The sequence below is a fragment of the Equus caballus genome, chromosome 2, assembly GCF_041296265.1.
Source record: "Equus caballus isolate H_3958 breed thoroughbred chromosome 2, TB-T2T, whole genome shotgun sequence".
Taxonomy (NCBI): domain Eukaryota; kingdom Metazoa; phylum Chordata; class Mammalia; order Perissodactyla; family Equidae; genus Equus; species Equus caballus.
In genome coordinates this window covers 87,094,578-87,109,810 of record NC_091685.1, presented here as the reverse complement: position 1 = coordinate 87,109,810, position 15,233 = coordinate 87,094,578, and the positions used below count along the sequence as shown (strand labels likewise).

The 15,233-nt window shown below is 34.1% G+C and overlaps 1 protein-coding gene across 10 annotated transcripts in view; it reads right to left on the bottom strand.

The window, feature by feature from the left end:
• Window positions 1–15,233, bottom strand: part of FBXW7 (F-box and WD repeat domain containing 7) — a 220,833-nt gene that overhangs the window by 108,895 nt on the left and 96,705 nt on the right. For 2 of the 10 annotated variants that reach the window (XM_070245804.1, XM_070245828.1), the window contains exon 1: window positions 14,034–14,963. Coding sequence is in view for 3 of the 5 variants with exons in the window: in XM_070245803.1 (XP_070101904.1) it covers window positions 14,034–14,186 (153 nt within the window). In the remaining 2 variants the exon portion in view is untranslated. 10 annotated transcript variants of the gene reach the window in all.

The window sequence follows — 15,233 nt, the reverse complement described above, 5'->3', positions numbered from 1 at the left end:
AGAAACTAGCCCCCTTTACCCACAAGGGTAACCACCATCATGACTTTAACACCATAAATTAATATGCCTATTTTTGAACTCTAAATAAATGAAATATAGTTTACACTCTTGTGACTGTTTTGGAGTTTCCTTTGTTTGTTTGGTTTTTGCTCAGCATTATGTCTTTAAAATTTGTCTATATTGTTAACTATATAATTGGTCCATTTTCATTCTCATTGCTGTATAATTTCTATTGTGTAAAAATACCAATGGCAAAAATACCATTTATATGCTCTACCTCTGATGGACATTTGTATAGCACAATCAAGTTTTAAAAGTGCTGTTACATGTTACTTGGAAAAATTTGTACTCTTGATATGTTCCACAAGCTTTTCTTTCTCCAATCTAAAATCTTTTAAAATTACAGTTGTTTAATTACCATTGACAACTTACAGTTTCAGCTTTCAAATACGGTCTGTGAGGTGGAGTAACATAGTATTACTACCTTTCCTAAATGAATTACAGCACTAAGGAATCAAATGGCAAATAAGGGGAAGCCTTTCTTTATAAAATTGTTTCTGCTAGTAAATGAAAAAGAAATGAGAGAATGAGAACACCACCATTTTGCAACCGCCAATAAACGGATGGAGGCACCAAATATCAACAGCTGCTAACATCACAAAAGGAGGGACACCAGACACTAGGGGACTCCTAATGAAATAACACACCACCCCCTAGACAGACGGATCAACCAAGTCTAATAAAGCCTCTGGTTCCAGCTACCAGTTTGGGGAAATAAAAAGGACAGGTGAATGTGTTGTACTGTACTACGTATATGCTATCAGTCAAAACCAGACTATGAAAAACAGGTCAAACAGATAAATTTTAAGAAAAAGAAAGGTATGGAAAATAAATCTGTGGATTAAAAGAGACATAAAAGAAATAGCAACTCTTTTTTTAAATGGTCAAGATTAAACAATAGTACCTAGGGAGACATACTTGAGTGAGAGAATCATAAACACAAGGAAGTGAATATTGCAAGAGTAACTTAGAGGAGGGGAGTTACTTAGGGGAAGGAAAGAGGCTACGATTGAGTCAGGGCACATGGAGGAGATCTGGGATAGTTAGAAACTTCCATGCATAGAGCTGTGTGGTAGTTAAAGAATGCATCATCTTAATGTGCTACGGTCTACCTTTGTTTTATATAGTTTTCTGTATTTATCACTTATTTTACAATAAAAAGAAAGGAAAGAGTTAAAAAAATTAAAAGATTACAGATAAGATCTGCTAATCTAATAATAACTCCCCTACAGATTCATCAGCAATGGGCCAGTGTCATCTGGATTAGCTTCAACATCATTTTCATTCCAAACTGTCACAATATCATCTCAAAATAAAGCAGAAGGAGATACAGCATTTGACAAAGTATCTTAAAATGCCTGATGCCTATCTTAATGATTCAAATACAAACTATTTGGTACAACATTCGGAATCATTGCTCCTGCAGCAGTATAACAGCTGTCAAATTTGGCAAATTCAACAAATTTGGGAATGCAATACATAGCCTCAAGTATTTACGTTTAGACACCTATTCACTCTGCTATTCCACAAACAGAGTTCAAAACAGTAATTCACTTGTGCAGCTGGGGAACAAGCCACAGCTGCCAGACTACTGGGCTTTTCTGGATTTCTTTTAAGGACAAAGAGGCCATAATAATTCAAACTATACAGTGTCCAGATAACACTTTTACTTAAATAAACACAAGACTTTTGCATCTCTTTAAGATAAGCAGATGTGTGTACATAACCACTAGGCCATAATCATCTTATTTTGTAAAAAGTCACCATATATTTCAATTAGCAATTTGAAGAAATCTTTGGTATCTCATTTTAGAATTACAAAGTTCAATCATTTTCTAAAATTCAAAACTCTTGATTACATAAAAGCATAGTCATATAGACACTCTTTTGAGGTGTATGCTCTACTTCTTTCTCCTACCATTCTAAACAAAGTTTAATTAAGAAATTACAACAACAAAAAAATTAGGACCAGCCCAGTGGCATAGTGGTTAAGTTCACGTACTCCGCTTCAGCAGCCAGCAGTCCACAGGTTCGGATCCCAGCGGCAGACCTAGTACCACTCATCAAGCCACGCTGTGGCAGCATCCCACATAAAGTTGAGGAACACCGGCACAGATGTTAGCTTAGCTAATCTTTCTCAATTAGACAATCATCCTCAAGCAAAAAGAGGAAGATTGGCAATAGATGTTAGCTCAGGGTCAATCTCCCTCACATATACACAAATTATACAAAAACTACAGTGAATTACCATCTATGTGCTAGGTAATGAAGCAGATACATGACATGTAAAGAACAACAATCTTGCCCGCAGGACACCTTGAAATCTAGTTGGAAATGTAAGTACGTACTTTGTATTATCAATTACTTGGTTTTGTGTTATGCTCTGGATATATAATAGAAGTTCCAAGAAGGAAGAAATCTTACGTGACCAGAAACAGGACACAGCTCTGCGCATGAAAGATGCTCAGTAATTACCCATGGATGGAACACACAAATAAACAAAAAGAACTGGAGCAGTTAGTTGCACATATATATAGAATTGAGTCAGGTCCTCAACAACTAGCACCACAAAATTTGCTTCTCGACAAAAAGGAGCCCTAAAATCTGAATATATACCTGTAATATTGCATAGATTCTAAGAGGCACACATTTTCTTCATATTTCAGCTTCTCAGAAATTGACAGCTTGCCATTGTTTAAATAGCAGCATTTTTTCTTTTCTACTTAGTAGTTAGAATAATTGCATACCTCAAGCTTCTTAGATTTCATCAAAATATCAATTGATTCTAAAGAGAAATGTTATAGTATGTAACGTGATTTCAAAATTAATCACTTACTACATGCAAATTTAGATGTGTAATCTCAATTTTTATAAATAACAGTTCAAAAACTTAAATGAAACCTGAACACCTTGCAACATCAAATCCTATGAGTTTTGATTCTTAAAATTTAAAAACATAAAAGAACATAATTATAACCAAACTCATACAACACATCTTCCATAAAATCTACACTATGTACATTCCCTAACAATACTGCAAATGGTACTGCGAGGAAAGTAACTGCAAGTAACGTAAACAAACCTCAGTTATAGAAATAGTGAAGATATTCCTTCTTTCTTACAATAAAACATAGCAAGCTAGGGATAAGAAAAAAAGAAAATAATCTTTGTTGCTGTATTTTTATCTATAAGCAGAAGGATAAAATAATGTAAAGGGTAGAAATTTTACTGAAAAGCAAATAGAAAGGGGTTAATTTCATATTAACTAAATTAATTTCATATTCATTTATAAACTTCCCTAAAGAAAAACTCATATGATCAACATAATGTAGTAGTATAAAACAAGCAACCTGGCATTATTTTATTTTGACTGGGGGAGATGCTAGGTTTTTCAAAAAAGTAAACAACGAATTTGCCAATGCCTGAGTATTATCGTTTAGCTAGGGAAACATTTTATAGTCTACTGGAAAACTGCAAGCAGGCGTGAATTAAACTGCTGACACACCCTTAAGTAGAGCACCCTCCACTCGAAAGAAGCACTAGTCTCATCACAGCAAGAACTTACATCAAATAAAGAGCTTCCCTACCAATCTTTTATCATCACCACCATCAACATCTGCATAGAAAAGAATACGAACGAGTGAAATACATTAATCAATTAAGGGAAGACTAAACCGTAGCAGCAGGAGAAGCTGCATGTATATGTGCACTCATGAGTATGTGTATGCTCTACTTTTATAGCTCCATTTCTGAACCTATAGGTAGATTTTGTTTTGCTTTTGCTGATAGGAATTACGGCCATCAGTTAATCTGACTTTTGCTACATACAGGGCTAACCTTGGGCTGGTTACTTAATCTTTGCAGTCTCCAGTTTCATCATTAAAAAAGGAAATATTATTTTTTGAGTATCTGCTATATGCCAATCACTGCACTAGATGTTTTATATAAATTCTCTTTTAATCTTCAAAAGAATGCTACCAGATAATCAGTAGTATCCTCACATAACCAAACTCAGTCACCTAAACTTGAGGCAATCACAAGTCTACCTAACTCCAAAGCCCCTTTCCTTTACTATGTGGTAACGATAATGCCTAAATTAACACCTAAACTAACTGACATATAGAGTAATTCTAATTCTAACAAAAGATGACATAATTTACATGCTCTGTTTTAAACATAAAGCTACACAAGTGTAAGGGACAAACAGTATTTTATTGATAAAGTTATTCCATCACACTACTACCCTCCGTACCTGGGACAGATGCTTGGCACTTATGAATAGCACAGAAAAATAATAAATATGAATGTACACAACTACAGTTCAATACATTAAGTATGAACGATAAAACATGGGATAACTAGAAACTATAGTCTATTTTTCTACAAAACATGTTTCTGTAATGGGAATTGGTCCATTCGCTTATCATTAAGGGATGAGGTCAGTATGATGTGGAAGTCACATTGGTCCACAAAGGATTTTCTCCAGCACAGTCATGTTTTAAAGCCATCAGAGACGCGCTTTCTCACAGAGAGAGCCTTAGCAATATATCATGACCTTAAGAAAGAACCTGAAAATCCTGTAGAAGAGGGCAAGCAGAGGCTGGTTAATGGCTTTAAGAACTATCTGGTCAAGCTGTGAGAACAGATAAAGAAGCCATGAAAATATTTTCCCCGTGTTTGTTTATTTTTTTAAAGGGGTTGGGGGTAGGGAGGACTGATAAAAAAGGCTACATCCTGGATCAGAATTTTTAATTTTGACACTTTATCTTAAGTCAAATTGAATGCCCTCATGGACCAACATCTCAAAAGCGAAGGCATAAATCCTAGGACTCAGAATTAGCTAAGTGATGTTGGGTGAAAATGTTTCGCTGTATTAATTTTTTTTATTTTTATTTTTATTTTTTTTGTTGAGGAAGATTCACCTGGAGCTAACATCTATTGCCAATCTTCCTCTTTTTTGCTTAGGAAGATTCGCCTGGAGCTAACATCCACCGCCAATCTTCCTCTTTTTTTTTTTTTCCTATGTGAGCCCCTGGGACAGCATCGCCACTGACAGATGAGTGGTATAGGTCTGGGCCCAGGAACCACTGAAGCAGAATGCACTGAACTTAGCCAGTAGGCCACCAGGGCTGGCCCAGCCGTATTAATATTTTTATTAGAATTGTTACTGGTTTTGTTAGTACACAGATTACAAAGTTGCACAGGTTTCTGAGGGGCTGGTCCCTATTTTTAGGGTCTGATTTTGCAGAACTTTAGGTTTTTTCCAGAGACACATATACTGCTTTATATAAGTTAAACAGAACTGCTTACATCATGGTACTTAAGGAAATCCAGTGTCACCACCTACTTTATTTAGACCCAGTCTGACTTCAGTATTTGCTGTTACTGGGTAAAACTAATCTGCACTGAGAGGTTAAACTTTACTGCTGCTAAACACTTCCGAACTACTTTGTCAAACCAAAATATTGCCCATGTTTATTTTTGCTTTAAGAAATACTAACAGAAAGAGTTGGAGCAAAATATTTGGAATTAATAAAAATTAGGAAATAACATTTAAAAATACAGATTACAATAAAGAGGTACAACATACGATCCCCAAATTCTCTCAAAATTATGCTACATTAAATTTAAATTTTAGTGAACACTATGTATTCAAAAACCAATATTTTGAGTTAGTTTCTTTAATTTTATAATGATGCCACAGGGAGGATGATATTCATTACAATAATAATACAGGTTTTCCCCTTAGGAGTGATCTTTTTAGTTTAGATCACACCACACTTGAAATTATTTTCTTTATGAAAATATCAAATTATTAAGGAGAAAACAATATTTACCTACCTTAGTCACAGATAATACATGTTTTACTAAGTTGAACAACAAAAATTGGCTTCAGCATTCAAATCTCTGTCTGCTACATGTGTCTAAGACACTTCCAGCACTTGAAGAACGTCAAAGCCTAATCAAAATTTAATTCTGGTAATACAAGTTATCAAAAATTAAAAGTTATTAAATTTTGTACCTGAAATTTTGTTTTGCATTAAGGAATTTTTAATGTACTTTTTATGACACTCTGAAACAGATGCATGCTGAAATATCAAATCATTAAAGTCAGAAGTACCAACAGAGCATGCCTACCACTTTAAAAACGGGAGGAAAGGATACAGGAGCCGGCAGAAAAGGGGAGAAAATGTTATCTTGAACAGAACAAGTATAACAATCTGATAAACAAATGTGATGTAAGCATCCCCCACCAGCCCAGATCGCATCTGTCTGCTTTATATCAAATGTCCTTTGGACCTTGACCATTCACATCACCTTCTATCGTTTCTGTCAATTCATCCTTATTACTATAACATTCTGAATTAAATTCTGGCTCAGGGATTAACAAAAGGTCAGTAACAGCTCCGAAAGTCTGTTGTTCTTCATTGCCTAAGTTTAGATGATTTGTTTTCAAAAACTTTCACGATGGAACATATGCAAAATTTTCAAGACAGAATTGGCAAATTTATCTTTCTTATGGAAAAAATAACAATAAAAATACTGATCAAGAACAATTTCCACTGTGAGTAAAACAGGAAAAAAGTATCAACACTACACAGTCCTACATAAAATGTTTATTAAACAACTAGAATTCATACTGCTAAATGAGTATTTACTCTCCTTACTGAGCTGATTAAAGCTTTCGAAGCTGTGCTCTTGTTGATTTTCTACTTCTTAATCTCAAAGGTTTTGTTTCTTTACTCCTCCTTCCTTCTCTCCGGTCTCTGAAGAAAACAGTGATCCCTGTCATTTCCAAGACTAATACCACCAGCCCTTGGGATTTTGTCTATCCCTACACCTCCTCTAGAAACTTGCTCTGTTAATCCTCCTCCTGCTTAAAGGTTCAATTTCTTTAATCTCACTGTTGTCACTCTTTCCATGAACATTCCCAAGTATATGACATTGATTCTTGAATGCAAAACAATGTTAATGAGTGAAGCCTTATACATAGGAAGGGAGTCACCCAATCCAACTATACAAATTCAAAAAACAATAAAATTCAGTTTTCTTTTCAGTTCACTCTTCAACAGAGCTCTACTCATAGAATGAAAATAAAGGAGGAAGCAAAATTCAATGTCATAAAGTATGTAACAAGTAAAGGCTATATGGCAACAATTTCTAATCTTTATTTTTCAGTAACCAAGGACTTCTTGGTTACGCCAAATTATCCCAGATATGATTCTAAGAAATGAATTTTAAAAGGCACTTTTTGTTAGAGTGCTATGACTTTCAACAACCAATTGACTCCAAAATTTATGAATTTCCTATATAGAGACAGATATGTTACAAACCTTTGTTCTTATGCTTATGTTTAATTTTTCTTTTAAAAATTAAACTAATCTGTTTCTTAAATATTGTTTTTAACAGATTAACACTGTGATTTTTATTTATTATTAATCACAGGTTTGGGGCTAAAGAATAACATTTTTTTCCCTAAATACTGGAATCTCAATCAGAACTCTGATTTTTCCTCCAAAGTTTATGATTTTAAAGGTTTACAACTTACACGTATTGGCGAAAAAAATTTATAAAATTAAGAAAACAAAAATGTGGAAGCATAAGAGAAACAAAAAGGATTCACTTGTAACTGATAACTTTTCCATCACTGTCACTTCCTTTTTGCAGCTTCAAATAACCTCTTCCTCAGTTACTTTCTTGATTATTCTCAACTTAAACAAAATCTAAGTCACGTCCAATCCTATTCCTAAGCACTGAAAGATAGGATTTATTTTATATTAACTATAACTGTCACATTGATCTAATCTAACAGCATCTTGATCCAACGGTAAAGTTGCATTACAGTAGACTACCTCCTATAAACCCCTGTAGGGGCGAGACTACAATTACTCACGTCAATTTGTACATGATATATATATAGTTCCGACTTAAAAGGACAGGACGCAATTTATGGTAAAGCCCAGGGTAATGATTTTACTTGGCAAAGGACACAGACATAATTTCTAGTAAATCCAAGAATAAAATCTGTGGCCTTTTTGACCCAATTCACTATTACAACCTGCTTCTCCTTAGATGCATTCCCTTTCCAACTCCTATTCTTCTTTTCTAGGATCTCCCATTACGTAACTCACATATGCAATTTAGTAACTATGAAACTCTCCTTCTCGCAGGCCTTTCCCTCTCTTTACTAAAAAGACTGCTGCTTTTAGGTTTCTCATTTATCCACTCTCACAGCTTCAACTACCACCTACAGTAGTGGTTCTCAAACTCTCAAAAATGGGGTCAAAGATTACTTGGGGGCAGGGGTACTTGTTAAAATGCAGATTCCTAGGACCTATGGCAAGAATAAAATCTATGGCTCCTTCTAAATTCAACTCTTCTAAAACTGCTTCCTAAGCACCTCTCAGCACTACTCTCAAACAGAATTAACAACTTTATGCTCTAATTGCTTCTATTCCATACCCATGTTCTGAAAGACCTTATTAACCTTTTTGTTTTCCACCTTTCCCATTAGGACCATATACTCCCAGAAGGCAATTTTGGGCTTCTCCATTTTAGGATTTCCATGGTTTGCAGAAGTTAGCTATCAGCAGGCTATCAATAAGTGCCAGAATCACACACGTACTGTCCAGATTAGAGGATAACTAACAAGTGATTGAATAAAAACAAGCAATATTTACTTATCATCCACTTTGCTCCACTCTGTGATAGGCTGAATTAGGAAGGCTTATAGTACAGTTTTCTTTGTCTTCCAAATTATGAACACATATATAAATTTCAGATGGACCCAGATAATATCAAGGATAAGAACACAGGCCTTGAAGTTAGACATTACTAAGGTAAAAACACAGATCCACCACTTAATATGATCTCAGGTAAGCTTGTAATGGTCTCAACTCTTAAATGAAGCTTATACTTAACAAATAAGTTTTAGGTGAGGATTAAAAAAGATAACATATATAAAGTACCCAATATCTGGCATTTGATGATAATCAGAACACGGCAGATATTATTCTTAGTAAGCCAAAATTTTCAAAGCAAACTGTTGAAGTATACGAGGCTAGGGAGAAATATCTTCCTTCTTTTCAGACAAATACAATAACTTCTTAAACTAAAGATAATATGTAGATTACTAACTTTTAAAAATCTAGTTTTATAAATTAAGTATATCACATTAATTTAATTATAAAAATTTGATGGTTTTAATTAATTTAAAATTTTAAGCAACAACCTAAAACAGAGCTTTTTGCTTAAAGTGGCTACCCAACTTACTCTTGCATATAGTTAGTGGTCTCTAGGAGCCCAGTAATAAAGAAAAGCTTGTAAAATTGATGCTTTCCTTTCTTTTCTTTTAAAGCATATTCTCCATTGCAAATTTAAATCCAAACAAAATTTGGTAGGTGGGTACAGGTATATATGCACATTTGCATGAATATACTCAATAGTAAATAAAGAGGTAGTAAATAAATAAATAAATAAGCAAATAAAGTAATACTAAATAAAGAGACAGTGTAGATGGTTTCCTTAGGCTTGCTTAAAAGATTTATAGAAATTTTACTTGGTGCTTTCCACAGAAGCTTAGCAATTGTTTCCAATAACTGGTTTTGTTAGGAACTTATTTTGCCCTATTACAAAGATCAAATCTAAGACTTAGAAGGTGTGAAAAATATAGGCATGTAAAGAAGAATTATTTTAGATTATCTATAATATCATCCAGAGATAATCACTTTATAAATTTGTCGTATCTCCTTCCAGTCTCCCTCTCTACAATGCGTAACAAATATACATTCTCAAAACTGGTATCATAGTAGGTTAAACTACATGAAAATGTTGATATTCAACTACTCATTGACCTACTAAAAGGGCAATTTCAGATAGTTCAACCTAATACCATATGCACTATATGTGTACAGACGTAAAAGTACACTTTTACATTTTTCTAGACTTTATATTAAACCATGAACATTTTCCTACGCCTTCAACAGTCTTCCCAATATGACATTTTAAGGCTGGATGGTGGCCCAAATGAAGGGATATAATAAACTCATTTAATCATTTGCCTGAAACTGAATTATTTCCAGTTTTTCAGCACTACAAACGATGCTGTTATGAACATCCTTGTGCCTAAATCTTTCTGTAAATCACTGATTTCTTTCCTTATGATAAATTCCTAGAAGTAGGCTTACTGAATCAACATTAATGAACATTTTAAATACTATTTAAACATGTTCCGAAAATGTCTACCATAAAAGAATTGACATTACCAATTTACATTTCCCCATTAGTACATGAGATTGCTTACTGCATCTCAAAACTATTTTTTTTAACAGTCTGAGAGATGATTTTACAAATCATCTATGTTTTGTAAACCCATTCTTAGAGAAAGGAAAGCTGACAGGCAATATCTACAGAAAAGGTAAAACAGGAGCACATTCTCAACATCAGTGGTTCTCAAAATTTGGTATGCATAAGAATCATCTGAGAGGCTTGTTTAAAAATGAAAATTGCTGGATCCGATTCCAGTGATTCTGTCAATGGGTTCTGATGTAGATCTGTGCTTTTAACTACCACGCTGACTGACACAGAAGCAAGTGATCTCTGAATCACACCCGGACAAACAATACTGCAAACAGAGCACAAACGCTTTACAGGAATAACTACTGCAGCAATGAAAAGTATATTCCAAATAGCTGAGTAAGAGGTGAGTATTTCAGTTACTTCTTATTCAAGATACAAATATTAGATAATCATATAATGTCTTCAGACCAAAATCTGGCTTCATCTCTGCAATCACTGCTTAATTGAAAGCGTAAATACTTTAAAAGTATATTAAAGTACAGTATTTTACCAACTAAGTATAGATATATTTTTAAGCACAAGTTTAACATTGGTTCTGCTATTTTCTGTGTCATTTAACGTTTAAGTTACACAACCTCTCTGAGCCTCAGTTTCCTCATTTTTAAAAATGACAATAAGAATGCCTATCTCATAAGTAACATAATTAGCACAGAAGTGCTTAGTACAGCATCTGGTCCAAATTAAGGGTTCAATTAATGTTTGTTATAATTATTATGATAAGATCATCATTTCAAAAGCACCTAATTCAATCAACCCACAAACTACCTTGCCAAAGCAACAAAGAGGACCATATACACAGCTTATCTGATAGGCCATATATGAAGAGATCACTAGTAACATAAAGGCTACCATTTTAAAAAGGCTATTTAAAAAAGAAAAAGATTACTAAAAAATATGCTAGATACTGAAATAAACCCTTTAACATCATTATCCTTGTTAGAGAGCACAGGAAAAACTGGTAGTGCCAGAATTTGATCCCAAAGTGTTCTTTTAAAAACTATTATTATAATTATTCTAAATAATTATCCTATTTAGAGAATATTGATATCAAAGAGATAAAATAGTGTTCTTAGCAAAAACATGCAACCCCTCCCTCTCAAAAAAGATATGAAAAGTGAAAGGAGATATTTCAGTATCACCCAGAACCTGATTATTTAAGAAATTTCATCCTTCCTCCACTCCAGATTCTTTAGCTTCCAGGTCAAGTGTAATACCTCACAGTAGTATTAATAAGTTGACTTCTTTTCTTTTTCTTTTCTTTCTCGCTCTCTCTTTTCTTTTTTTTGGTGAGGAAGATTGGCCCTGAGCTAACATCTGTTGCCAATCTTCCTATTTGTGCTTGAGGAAGACTGTCCCTGAGCTCACATCATGCCAATCTTCCTCTATTTTGTATGTGGGATGCTGCCACAGCACGGCTTGATGAGCAGTGTGTAGGTCCGCGCCCGGGATTAGAACCTGCGAACCCTGGACTGCTGAAGAGGAGTGTGCAAACTTAACCACTACACTACCAGGCTGGCCCCTGAATTGGTTTCTTTTTAATGGACATTTTAGGAGTATGATTAAGGAACCTTAAAAATGTTCATACAATTGATCAAGGTCATCAAGAAGATTAGCGGCAGAGATTAAATCCAGGTCTTTTAATGCTTGCTCTAGGGCTCTTAAGAAAAGGCAGTTCCACTAGCACTAGAACTTCACAAAGCAGACTGCCTCTATATTTTACATGAAATATTGTCTAACTACAGAACAACTGTAGTATCTTCTATTTTTATAACCAGTCTTTTTTAAAAAGTAGTCAACATTTCTGATATTCACTTCCTTTCCTCCTATTTGCTCAACCCAATGCAAAAAAGTTTTAATGTACACCACTCCTGTCAAACTTATGATCAATAATTAATTTGTTGGTAATCCACCACTTAACATTTCAATATATATGAAATTTAGACACATCTTTGACCAAATCTCAAATGATATTAATATCCTTATGTTCATGTTATCAGTGTTCACGGAGAGTTTTTTTGGGGAGAAGGATTATAAACTTGTTACCCATAGAATAATAAAAGATTACAAACACTAGTGTTTAAATTACATTACAGTCTTCCATAATTAAGGTTTTAAGTATCTGAATTCAAGATAAAGCGTAGAATGATACTGGTAACATTTGCATCTTTCAAGAAACACTATGGTCTCAAACACTAAGGGCAAGCATTTAAGTATGTCACAAAGAAAAGCTCTCTTCATGTGGTGGTGAAAATATCATATACAATGGCAATTTTACACTCAATTGCTTCTATAGCAAGTTATTTAATTAATTTAAATGTTTTATATATGATTGAAATAGTACTCCATTACGGCAAGAATATTAACATGGTTAAACAATATAAATTGGGAAAGGACGGAAAATTCAGTATTTTTATATGCTGGGTTCTATACAAAACACATTACGTACTAGATAATTGGAGAGGTGGAGTTGGTGAGGAAGGGATAGAGAGGAGAAAATGTTCTTTCCTAATGCAAAGCTCTAAGCAAAACTTTAAAACAGGCAAAATCTTGGGCACCTGAGTCCCACTGTTCTTTCTGCAACACTAGTTCTATGCTACTCTAAGTTTTAGTCCTATACTTCTATATTTGAAATCAATTATTTGTTTAAAGGGCATAGAAGAAAGATGAAAACAAAGAGTATTAAAATATAATCACTGAAAACTCATTATCTCCTATATTAAGTTTTTAATTTGCTATATCCTTAAACATTACTTTAAAATAGCTGCTATATGTTTTCATCAATATTCCTTAGAATTGGTCCATCTCAGATTTCCTAAATGTTCTTATATCTACGAAACCACTGAGAAAAGCAAAAGAACAAAAAAGGATACAAAAAGCTAATACAATTCGCTCGTACAAGAACTTACCATAATTCCATTATTACAATTACAGCTAGAGCTTGAAACTGATTAAATTTACAAATGTTAAGAATATTCTGTTTCATTTAGATAACATAGGATAGTTAACATAAATTCTTACATTTTACAGATATACTCTTGTGATCAATACCAGTGTGTCTTGATACATACGTTAATGCTGAGCTAGGAGTAGAGAGCAGCGAGATATTTCAATATATTCAAGGCTACTAGTACCAATGAACTTTTTATGAATTGATGAATGAAATAATATAGAATCTCTAAAATTTCATAGGGGCACTCAAATTAACCATAAAATGACTGAGGCTACCCAAAACTTAAAGGAGAAAACAAAAAAGAAAAACTTACTATGGTAATTTAAAAAATAAGCGCTGCGGCTTTAAGTGGCCAGCAGTCTCACATCAACTCCAGGCTGCAATCACAACATCCATTAGAGTGCTCCACAGCTCAGAGCAAGCAAGCAAGTGGTTGTCAGTGCAGCCAGTAAATCACCTGATCCTATTACAAAATCAATTACTGCAGTGCATTTCCATTGCTACACAATCTGATGATGACAAAATGATATTGGATAGCTACTGCAAGGTCAAGAAAACTGCTAAGACATCTTTAATTGGTCTTTTATTTTTAATCATTTGGTCCTAGTTATAACGCATCCATTTTAATTGTATATTTTTATTTGAAATAAATCTATGTAGTTACCTTTGGTTGCCTGGGACATTCGATGGATAATCTCTGCAACTGGTCTGATGTATGGCTACAAGAGAACAGATCGGAGCAGCAGGTCGAACGGCTCAACCTCTTCATTAAAGAAGAAATAACGCTGCAGCCACAGCCACACATTGACTTGCTCATTAGATGAGAATTTAACTTAGAAAATCAGAACTGGTAATGTCCCACATATACTCAAAATTGGCTAACTGGCTCATTCTGCAGCTCTCTGACTGAAAGAAACACTGTTAAAAAAGAATAAAACAACAGCTTCCCTACAGAAGATACCAGCCACAAACTCATCGCCAAGAAAAACTCAATATTAAAACAGAAGTCTCCCGGCTACTCTCTAAAAAGACGGTAAGGTGCTTTAATATTTTTCAAATTGTTGTATATTAAAGCCCAAGTACTTAACAAAGGAGCAAACTCAAGACAGTATACCCAAAAATTATACTAACCACTCTTTCTGTCCTCCATCAGTTTAGATCTGTTTGCCTACTCCTTCAGCTCAGCCTATCCAACCTGTTCCCTCTGTAAATGCACACTATTTCAACAACCAACAGGAATGAGCCCCACCCCTCACTGTCCCCATACACACTATTCAAGAACTGCTCAATATCTGGAAAAGAACTGCTGCTGCATTGCTTTGAGAAACAACAGGGAGCAAATTACTGGACGGATTCTTTAACTTACCAATCAGAACTGCTGACCTTTTATGACTCTACGACTCAAGGAGCCTGCCAAACACTCACAGTAAGAATAATCAACTGATTTTACTTCTATATTATAGATTAACTTACAGGATCATTTTAACCTTATTCTTCAATCTAAAATACAGAAACATAGGCATAAGTATTTTTTTTAAACAAAATTTAGACAGTAGCTAATAAAAATCTTTAAGTATTGTTGGGAGAGGGTAGCATGGTGGTTGATATGCAAAGTAAAAAATTCCACTTGAATATTGTACTTAAATTTGAGAAATATGGAACAATAAAATTCTATAGTAAAAATAGTGGTGCAGATAATGATGGAATAAATAAGCAAGATAAACCAAGGAAGCCCCTTCTATCATAAATGTTAGAAGAATTTTAATGAGAAGAAAAGGGCATGTGGCTACAGATAGGTATTGACAATAAGTAAAAAACCATCAAAACCCTGGTGGTTTTGATGGTGAATCTTCTCCCATTTGGT